Genomic DNA, 10,961 nt, shown 5'->3' with positions numbered 1-10,961 from the left:
GGTAGAGCCGGGAGACGAGTTCGTGAACGAGGAACCTGTCGAGTACGCTTACGAGGATCAAGCTTTCGACAACTCTGAGAACCTTGCAGGCAAGATGACCACCCCTCGAAATCACTTCTACCTTTGCTATGCTAGTTGTTCGCTCTATTGCCATGCTCGCTACCTATCACTTGCGATATCGTGTCTCCCATTTTAGCCATGTCAGCCTCTAACCATCCTTTCAAAGCAAACCGTTGTTTGGCTACGTTACCGCTTTGCTCAGCCCCTCTTATAGCGTTGCTAGTTGCAGGTGAAGTTGAAGTTTGTTCCATGTCGGAACATGGTTATGTTGGGATATCACAATATCTCTTATTTAATTAATGCATCTATATATTTTTGGTAAAGGGTGGAAGGCTCGGCCTTATGCCTGGTGTTTTGTTCCACTCTTGCCGCCCTAGTTACTGTTATACCGGGATTATGTTCCTTGAGTTTGCGTTCCTTACACGGTCGGGTGATTTATGGGACCCCCTTGACAGTTCGCCTTGAATAAAACTCCTCCAGCAAGGCCCAACTTTGGTTTTACTATTTGCCGCCTAAGCCTTTTCCCCCGGGTTTTCACGAGCCCGAGGGTCATCTTATTTTAACCCCCCCCCCTCCGGGGCCAGTGCTCCTTCGAGTGTTGGTCCGAACCGAGCAGCCTGCGGGGCCACCTCGGGGAAACTCGAGGTCTGGTTTTACTCGTAGCTTGACTTATCCGGTGTGCCCTGAGAACGAGATATGTGCAGCTCCTATCGGGATTTGTCGGCACATTCGGGCGGCTTTGCTGGTCTTGTTTTACCATTGTCGAGATGTCTTGTAAACCGGGATTCCGAGACTGATCGGGTCTTTCCGGGAGAAGGTTTATCCTTCGTTGGCCGTGAGAGCTTATGATGGGCTAAGTTGGGACACCCCTGCAGGGTATTATCTTTCGAAAGCCGTGCCCGCGGTTATGAGGCAGATGGGAATTTGTTAATGTCCGGTTGTAGATAACTTGTCACTTGACCCAATTAAAATACATCAACTGCGTGAGTAGCCGTGATGGTCTCTTCTCGGCGGAGTCCGGGAAGTGAACACGGTCTGTGTTATGTTTGACGTAAGTAGGTGTTCAGGATCACTTCTTGGTCATTGCTAGATGACGTCCGTTTTGTTGCTTCTCTTCTCGCTCTCATTGGCGCAAGTTAGCCACCATATATGCTTTTGCCGCTGCAGCTCCACCTCATTGCACCATTCTCCCCTATAAGCTTAAATAGTCTTGATCTCGTGGGTGTGAGATTGCTGAGTCCCCGTGACTCACAGATTCTACCAAAACAGTTGCAGGTGCCGACGATGCCAGTGCAGACGATGGCGTCGATCTCAAGTGGGAGTTCGACGAGGAACGTGGTCGTTACTATGTGTCTTTTCCTGATGATCAGTAGTGGAGCCCAGTTGGGACGATCGGGGATCTAGCATTTGGGGTTGTCTTATTTTCATCTGGATTTTGACCGTAGTCGGTCTATATGATTGTATTTTGGATGATGTATGATAATATTTATGTATTGTGTGAAGTGGCGATTGTAAGCCAACTCTTTATCCCATTCTTGTTCATTACATGGGATTGTGTGAAGATGACCCTTCTTGCGACAAAACCACTATGCGGTTATGCCTCTAAGTCGTGCCTCGACACGTGGGAGATATAGCCGCATCGTGGGCGTTACATTGCCTTGCCCCCCAAGGCAAGTGGGAAGCCCCCCCCCCCCACCCTAGGGTTCCCAACCCTAGGCGCATGGGGGGAGGCCCATGGGGGGGGCGCCCAGCCCACTAGGGGCTGGTTCCCTTCCCACTTCAGCCCACGGGGCCCTCCGGGATAGGTGGCCCCACACGGTGGACCCCCGGGACCCTTCCGGTGGTCCCGGTACAATACCGGTAACCCCCGAAACTTTCCCGGTGGCCGAAACTTGACTTCCTATATATAATTCTTCACCTCCGGACCATTCCGGAACCTCTCGTGACGTCCGGGATCTCATCCGGGACTCCGAACAACTTTCGGGTTTCCGCATACACATATCTCTACAACCCTAGCGTCACCGAACCTTAAGTGTGGAGACCCTACGGGTTCGGGAGACATGCAGACATGACCGAGATGCCTCTCCGGTCAATAACCAACAGCGGGATCTGGATACCCATGTTGGCTCCCACATGTTCCACGATGATCTCATCGGATGAACCACGGTGTCGAGCATTCAATCAATCCCGTATGCAATTCCCTTTGTCAATCGGTATGTTACTTGCCCGAGATTCGATCGTCGGTATCCCAATACCTTGTTCAATCTCATTACCGGCAAGTCTCTTTACTCGTACCGCAATGCATGATCCCGTGACTAACGCCTTAGTCACATTGAGCTCATTATGACGATGCATTACCGAGTGGGCCCAGAGATACCTCTCCGTCACACGGAGTGACAAATCCCAGTCTCGATCCGTGCCAACCCAACAGACACTTTCGGAAATACCCGTAGTGCACCTTTATAGTCACCCAGTTACGTTGTGACGTTTGGCACACCCAAAGCACTCCTACGATATCCGGGAGTTGCACGATCTCATGGTCTAAGGAAAAGATACTTGACATTGGAAAAGCTTCTAGCAAACGAAACTACACGATCTTTTATGCTATGCTTAGGATTGGGTCTTGTCCATCACATCATTCTCCTAATGATGTGATCCCGTTATCAATGACATCCAATGTCCATAGTCAGGAAACCATGACTATCTGTTGATCAACGAGCTAGTCAACTAGAGGCTTACTAGGGACACGTTGTGGTCTATGTATTCACACATGTATTACGATTTCCGGACAATACAATTATAGCATGAACAATAGACAATTATCATGAACAAAGAAATATAATAATAACCATTTATTATTGCCTCTAGGGCATATTTCCAACAGACACCCTATAATTAACATATATAAATGGTGTTGTCCTTGCCCTACTAATGTCGATCTAGGACGTACTGACTTCTTGGTCAAGGTGGCAGCTGAAGTGAGGATGTGGGATAGTTTAAGGTTTTCTTCAGGGCATTTTTCGTTTTCGCAAGTTTGTTTGTGAGTATTTTAAGGTTGACCGCAGTGTCACAGTTAAAAACCAGGTCCCAGATGGGTATTCGGACTGGGGAATAGGATATCGTCCCCATCTCCATTGTACCCAATGGGGAATAAATTAGTTCAGTAAATATCACCATGGGGATGCTTTTCTCCCATCCCCACCTCCTAATAGACGAAATAATTGATAACCCACAAGTATAGGGGATCACGACAGTCTTCGAGGCTAGTATTTCACCCAATTAATTGATTCAACACAAGGGGAGTCAAGGAATGTTTATGAGCCTTAGTAGTTGAGTTGTGAATTCACCATACCTGAAAAATAATATCTCTGCAACAAAGTATTTAGTAGCACAGTAGTTTGATGGTTTTGGTAGTAGTAACAGTAACAATAGTAGTTTTGTAGTGACTGTAACAGCAGCAGCAAAAACAGTAACTCAGCAAAGATCAATATGAGAAAAGCGTAGGCATTGGAACAATGATGTATGTTTGTGTTGGATGATATTCATCATATAGCATTCATAACCTAGAGCAATACACAATAGCTCTAATTCATCAATTCAATGTAAGCATGTATTTAGTATGTAGTCATACGTGCTTATAATAAGAACTTGCATAACATCTTTTATCCTACCCTCCCGTGGCAGCGGGGTCCATAAGAAATCTAGGGGATATTAAGGCATTCTTTTAATAGAGAACCGGAACAAAGCATTAACACTCAACGAATACATGAACTCCTCATACTACAGTCATCACCGGATAGTTAGTCCCAATTGTTGTCACTTTGGGGTCTGCGGATCATAACACATAGTAGGTGCATACAACTTCCAAGCTAGGATCCAAACTCACTTATATTCATGAAAGTATAATAGGTTCAGATATGAAATCATGGCACTCGTGCCCTTGTGACACGGTTGGATGGTGTTGCTGATATCGGACCCGAGAAGAATCCCATGAGGCTTCTCACTCATTTGTACTAGGCAAGATTGTTACGTTATTAACTGACCCGAGGAAATTTTTTGTTCCATATAACTAGAACATGGTTCATTCCCAATGCAACAATGGAGCTTTTCAGTTAAACCATTTGAGCCAAGATTAGAAACTACTCCCTCCGTCCCATAATGTAAGACGTTTTTTGACACTAGTTAAGACGTAGTGTCAAAAAATGTCTTACATTATGGGACGGAGGGGTACTAATTAGGGAACAATTGGGACTGAAATAGACCAAAGACATAAGCTAGTGACAAAACTCTTTTGAATGCGGCTGAAAAAAAGCCAGTCCACTATAAATTAGCATAACTGAAGATTTATCACGGCTGACAGGGACTTAACCTGACTTATCATGGGGATTGCATGTTATCCATCCATGCAATGCACCATCACATAAATGCTAGACAAAAATTACAAAAAGGAATTATTAAAGCAATGGCACTGTGTCGATCGCGCGGCTAAATGCGTGGACGAATGGAAAGGGAAAAGCTAGCTTGCGCCAGCAGCTCACAGATTGTAGCCGCCTGCGGCAGCAGGTTTGGTCGCGGCATCGGCGGCGGCCTTGTAGCCAGATTTGCCATCTGCGGGCTTGGTAGCCGCTTCCGCAGCGGGCTCGGCAGGGGCATCGGCTGCGGGCTTGGCAGCGGACTTGGTAGCGGATTCTGCTGCGGGCTCGGGAGCGGCTTCGGCCTTGGCCTTGGCCTTGGCCTTGGCCTTGTAACCGGATTCATCAGCCGCGGGCTTGGTAGCGGCTTCGGCAGCGGGCGCGGTTGCGGCTTCGGCAGCTGGCGCGGCAGCGGGCTCGGCAGCGGATTTGTCGGCGGCTTCGGCAGCTGGCACGGCAGCGGGCTCGGCAGCGGATTTGTCGGCGGCTTCGGCAGCTGGCGCGGCAGCGGGCTCGGCAGCGGATTTGTCGGCGGCCTTGTAGCCGGCGTCGGCAGCTGCAGTCTTGGTACCGGCTTCTGCGGCGGGCGCGGCAGCAGTTTCGGCGCCATCCTTGGTGGCATTGGCAATGGTGGTGATGGACTTCGCCAAGGCGTCCGCCACGTCGGTGTCCTTAGCCTCCGGCTTGGAGGTGGCGGCGGATTCGACGGCCTTTTTGAACGCCGCGTCGAGATCGGAGGTCGTCTTGCTCCCGTCGTAGCCGGGGCCCATCTGCTCCTTGATGGCCTTGTTGAGGGCGGCTTGGAACACGAGGATCCTGTCGGCTTTCGGAGCTTCTTTGGCAGCAGCGGAGGCTGCCTTGATGATCGTGTCGAGCTTCTTGATGACCTGCGTCGCGCCGTCCGCGGCCTTCATGCCTCCGGCAACCACCTCCTCGATTGCTGGCTTGATGGCGTGGGCGTCCAGGGTGGCGGCAATGAAGCGGAGGGCCTCCGTGAGGGTGAGCACCAAGCAGGAGAACTTTTCCTGCGCGTTGGTGGCGGCGACGGCGGAGTTGTACGCTATCTTGAAGGCGCGGTCGATCATGGAGATGAATTTGGCACTCATGCCGGCGAGGCACTGCTTGATCTCCCTGTTGAAGGCGGCGTCGAACACCGAAAACTTGTCGTCGGGCGCCGCCGCGTTGGCCGCGTCCAGAGCCTTCTTGAACGCTTGGTTCACCTTCTCGATGAACTTCTGCTCGGGCGTCGTCGCCTTCCCCTCCCCGGGCGGCACCTTGACCTTAGTGCCATCGGCGGCGGGCTGCTCGGCCGGCGTAGTGTCAGTGTAGCCCGCCGCGGCCTTGTCGGGCGTTCCCCCCTCAGCGGGAGTGCTGGCGGCGGCCTCGGTCGGCGTCCCCGCCTCGGCGGGCGCGCTGGCGGCGGCCTCGGTCGGCGTCCCCCCCTCAGCGGGCGTGCTGGCGGCGGCCTTGGTCGGCGTCGCCGCCTCGATGGGCGTGCTGGCTGAGGAGTCGGCCAGTGTAGAGTCAGTGTAGCCTCCCGCCTTCTTGGCGGGCGTCGCCGCCTCGGCGGGCGTGCTGGCTGAGGACTCGGCCGGCGTAGAGTCAGTGTAGCCTGCCGCCTTCTTGGAGGGCGTGCTGGCGGCGGGCTCGGCCGGCGTCGCGGCCTCGGAGGGCGTGGCGGGTGCGTAGCCGCCGGATTCGGGCCTGGAAGCAGCAACGGCGGGCGCGGCCACGAGGGCGGACAGCAGGAAGAGCGCGACCACGGCGGCCTTGTGCTGCTGCTGCTGCCGCTGAGGTGCCATTGCAAGCTAGCTGCTAGATGGAGCAGATGTCCGTGGAGGGAGGAAGAGGATCGATCGGTAGCTCTGGGTGGTCTGATGTCCATGATCGCTAGCTTTTTATACGGCACAGAGACCGCCCGGGCAACGAGAGAGCTTCGCGCGCGAGCGGCGACCATGATCGACCACGAGAGGTGGCCAGGTGGGTGGTCGAGAGGCCATGAGCACGAGAGCTTCGCACGCAGGCCGCGATCGAGGACCGGCTGATGGTACTTGCATGAGGCCATGCATCACAGCTTCCGCTCGCTCGCTCGTCGCCACCATCTTCGTCCAATTACTTTCTTGATTTAGACTAACACTATATATAGGATTAATTAAGACTTTGTTAGTTCCAATTACCTTTTTTTAGGGTGAACACGGTTACTTTCTTATCGATTGGCAAGCTTACACGAATAACAAAAGGGGACGGCTAAAACTCAGTCGAGTGAGTGTTAAGGAAGTCTTAGTCGATGTACTTTTTTTTGAGTAACTCAGTCGATGTACTTTGACCTTCGATAGTTTTCTGTTTGAGATTCAGGATCGCTGTTTCCATGTGATGTATCGGCCTGTTTTAGTTGTGCTCCCGGCCCATTGCCTTGTTTCTTTTTCTTTTCTTGCCTTCTCTTCTATTTTTTGTGTTGGACAGAGATGCCCCATGGGCTGGCCGTGAGGGGTGTGTGGCTTTTCCTTTGTCTGTTATTTGGGCTTTCTTCTAGGCTGAATTTTCTGTTAGTGCTCGTGTTGCGTGGGACAGGAGCGATTAATAGGGCTGTTCGATTTGGTTTGTTCCCATTTTTTTCCTTTTTTTCAATTGCTATTATTATTTAAAAAAATATTGTCACTTGTTTACACATACATCGATCGCACACAATTGCATGTACATTGAATCACATGCAATTACATGTTTTATTGTCCGTGTCCGTGTGCAACTTTTTATCTGTCCAAAAATATTATCGCCGACACACCCGTCGAGCACACACAGTGTCATGCATATCGGCCACATATAGTTGTATGTATGTCATTGGCGTGTAACTTACCTTTTTTCTTCTCAAAAATATTTGTCACCGGCCAACTAGACTTTGTTTCTGGTTTGAGTTTTTTTAACTTTGTTTGTGGTTCGAGTAGAGATCAGTAGGGCCGGTTGCATGTCCGACACTAGGAATGCAACTGCAAGTGTCGCACCAGACCGCAACTCCATGTCTTCAAGCCCGAGTGCACCTGGAAGTTTTTGTTCTGTCAGCGAGGGGGCGCCGGTAGAGGGGGCGGGCCAGTTGCAAGCCCGACAACATTCCCACAACTGCAAGTGCCGCACCCGACCGCAACTGCATGTCCCCTAACATGGTTGCAACTGGACCTTTGTTTTGTCGGAGGGGGCGACGAGAGAGGGGGCGGGCCAGTTACATGTCCGACACTAGGAATGCAACTTCAAGTGTCGCACCCAACCAAACTACATGTCTTCTAGCCCGACTGCACCTGGACTTTTTTGTTCTGTCGGAGGGGGTGCCGGTAGAGGGGCGGGCCAGTTGCAAGCCCGACAACAACCCTGCAACTGTAAGCGCTGCACCTGACCGCAACTGCATATCCCCCATCATGGTTGCAATTGGATCTTTGATTTGTTAGAGAGGGTGATGGGAGAGGGGGTAGGCCAGTTGCATGGCCGACACTAGGAATGCAACTGCATGTGTCGCACCCGACCGCAACTGCATGTCTTGTAACCCGACCGCAATTGGACTTTTTTGTTCTGTCGGAGGGGCGGGCTAGTTCCAAGCCCGACAATAGCCCCGCAACTGCATGTCTTGTAACCTGATCGCAACTGGACTTTTTTGTTCAGTCGGAGGGGGTGGGCCAGTTGCAAGCCCGACAACATCCCTGCAACTTCAAGCGTCGTACCTGACCGCAACATCATGTCCCCCAACATGGTTGCAATTGGACCTTTGTTTTGTCGGAGGGGTTGTAGGAGAGGGGGCGGGCCAGTTGCATGTCCGGCACTAGGAATACAACTACAAGTGTCACGCCCGACAGCAATTGCATGTCTTGTAACCCGACCGCAACTGGACTTTTTGTTATGTCGGAGGGGCAGCCCGGTTGCAAGCCTGACAACAGCCCCGCAACTGCAAGCGCCGCACCCGATCGCAACTGCATGTCCCCCAACATGGTTGCAACTGGACCTTTGCTTTGTCGAAGGGGTCGGCGAGAGAGGGGGCGGGCCTGTTGCATGTCCGACACTAGGCATGCAACTGCAAGTGTCGCACTCGACCACAATTGCATGTCTTCTAGCCCGACCGCAACTAGGCTTTTTTGTTCTGTCGGAGGGGGCGCCGGTAGAGGGGGCGGGCCAGTTGCAAGCCCGACAACATCCCCGCAACTGCAAGCGTCGCACCCGACCGCAACTGCATGTCCAACTGTAGTCATGCAACTGCATGTCTTTCAAACTTGGTTGCAATCAGGCTTTTGTTTTGTCGGAGGGACCTCGAGGAGATGGGATCAACTGCATGTCCCACAATAGTCATGCAACTACAAGTGTCGTCCCCCAACTACAATTCCATGTCTTCCAACATGGTTCCAACTGGGGATTTATTTTTCGGAGGCAACAACGATGGGGTAGGAGTAGGATAGATGCATGCCCGATAGTAGCCATGAAACTGCAAGCGTTATCCCCCCCCCCCACCCCTAACTACAAATGTCTCCCTCGACTGCAACTTCAACTCATTGGTGTTTTGTCCAGGGGAGGGGTAGCAGTTGTATGTCCGCATTAGGTAAACAACTACAAGTATCGACCCGACTTCAACTGCATGTATTCGACGCAACTCCAACTTAGCGGCGCTTTTAATTTGAGGGGATAGCAGGCCGCAAATGCAAGTGTCGCCCCTACCGTGGTTGCATGTCTGCCACTATTTCTATTTTTCTACTTTTATTCTTGTAGGTCTTTTAGCTTTTCTAAATAATGGTGTTTTCTTATTTCAAACGCGCCACCAGCTGCACGGCGCCCCATGTGCAACCACATATGTTATAGTTTGCATGCAACTGCAAGCGACGCCAGCAGCCGGGCATAACTTGGGTGCGGGCGGGGCGGGGGCCTAGGAGCTTGGGCGTCCCAGTATGTGAATTTATTTTTCAATTTTGATTTTGTACTTTCTATTTTTCTTTCTATTTATTTTTGCATTTTGGATTTGTGTTATTGTTTCTTTTCTAAATTAGTGATGTTTGGATATTTTTCTAAAAAATAATGCCACTCGATTTGCACACACGTGGGATGCACATAGTTTCTTAATTTATTTTCCTTCTTTTTTGTGTCAAAAATATGTGCTCAAAGAAATACAAACACACTACACTTTTTTTAGAACAACTACACTTTTTTGTATGTATTAAATTTGTTTGAGACACACTACATCGGCTGGGAGAGTGACACATACACCGATATATTTGACAGCCTAAATACAGCCTAATATTTATGCACACTAGATCATTGATGACGCGCGTTGCTGCGCCCGTTTATTTTTTCATTTTTCCAGTAGAGTGACCGTTATTGGTGGCATGAAATATAGTAACCAAGTTGTTTGCAATTTAAGGACAACATAACAACACCAGTAATTAATGGAAAATACGATAGATAGCTCCTCATCTCAAAAGGCATAATAGTATTTTGCCACAATCAATATCAATTGGAGTGCCAAGTTTGTTCATATAATCCTAGAAGATAGCCCACAGTCCACATATCCACTATTTCAACGCACGTGGAAGAGAACTGAAACGAAATAACTAATGACACAAAGTAGTAATGGAACCTCCTCGCCTCCAGCACTTGTTGCACGTATCATCAACACATTCAGCTTTGCCCAGCCACATAAAAGCAATAAAGTGCATAAGCATTTCTAAAGAAAATATTACATAAGTATCTTTCTTTACATTTTTACGTTCTAACAACTCTACTTTTGCCATTCACTAATATGGCATGGCTGGTACCATAATCCATCATAAGCCTGCACCATAGGTATTTAAGATCTGTGTTTGCATTCAACCAAATGGAAAGGCTGAGCTCACCAAGTGCGATGTGATTAGTTGTGTTTGTACAGAAGCCTCGTTGGAAGGAAGCATGAACTGGGTGAGTGAAATGGAATTTCAAGCTCTCAGTAAATGGATATGGTCAACAGTGGATGAAAACAAAAAAAGAAAACGCAAAGTGAAAGCCAACACTACCCATAGGAAAAAGTCGTGTGCTAACCTCCATACCTGTTAGTTAAACAAGATAAAGAATACTTACAATTTAAATGTTTTTGCACGAGGAAATGTTCAACCCCTAATTGACTACATAATTAACTCCTTTTGCATGAATGATTCCGCCTTGTAGTATATTGGCTCGCCGGAATCTCTCAAGATGAATAGACATTCTTACCTACCCCTATGGAGCATGATTCTGAAATGTCAAGAAACACCTACAGCACAAGCAGTTGAGAAGTTTACTTCAATACCACCCACGATACCAAAAAAAGTTAGTACATAAACTAAACATGGAAAGTGTGCCACTATTAGGATTGACTGCCCCAAATATCTAGGCATCATGATGGTTGCCAATGATCACGTGCCTGGAGAAAACAAAGTTAACATCATGGATTCAGCATTCCTCAAGGGGAATTCCATGCTTGTTCCTACAGTTTTCCGTAACATGCGTCCA

The 10,961-nt window shown here is 49.5% G+C and overlaps 1 protein-coding gene across 1 annotated transcript; it reads right to left on the bottom strand.

The window, feature by feature from the left end:
- Positions 1-4,317: 4,317 nt before the first annotated feature.
- On the bottom strand, positions 4,318-6,334 carry LOC123141078 (major pollen allergen Lol p 5b). The gene has a single exon (XM_044560310.1). The coding sequence runs from the start codon at positions 6,272-6,274 to the stop codon at positions 4,595-4,597; it is 1,680 nt and encodes a 559-aa protein (XP_044416245.1). The 5' UTR covers positions 6,275-6,334; the 3' UTR covers positions 4,318-4,594.
- Between the last annotated feature and the right edge of the window lie 4,627 nt (positions 6,335-10,961).

The sequence above is a fragment of the Triticum aestivum genome, chromosome 6D, assembly GCF_018294505.1.
Source record: "Triticum aestivum cultivar Chinese Spring chromosome 6D, IWGSC CS RefSeq v2.1, whole genome shotgun sequence".
In the NCBI taxonomy this organism is placed as follows: Eukaryota; Viridiplantae; Streptophyta; class Magnoliopsida; order Poales; family Poaceae; genus Triticum; species Triticum aestivum.
Note: the sequence above shows the minus strand (reverse complement) of the source record. Positions and strands in the feature narration are given on the sequence as shown.

What these genes read in the sequence shown, in the direction of transcription:
- LOC123141078 (XM_044560310.1), bottom strand. Translation starts at nt 6,274, where the DNA reads ATGGCACCTCAGCGGCAGCAGCAGCAGCACAAGGCCGCCGTGGTCGCG.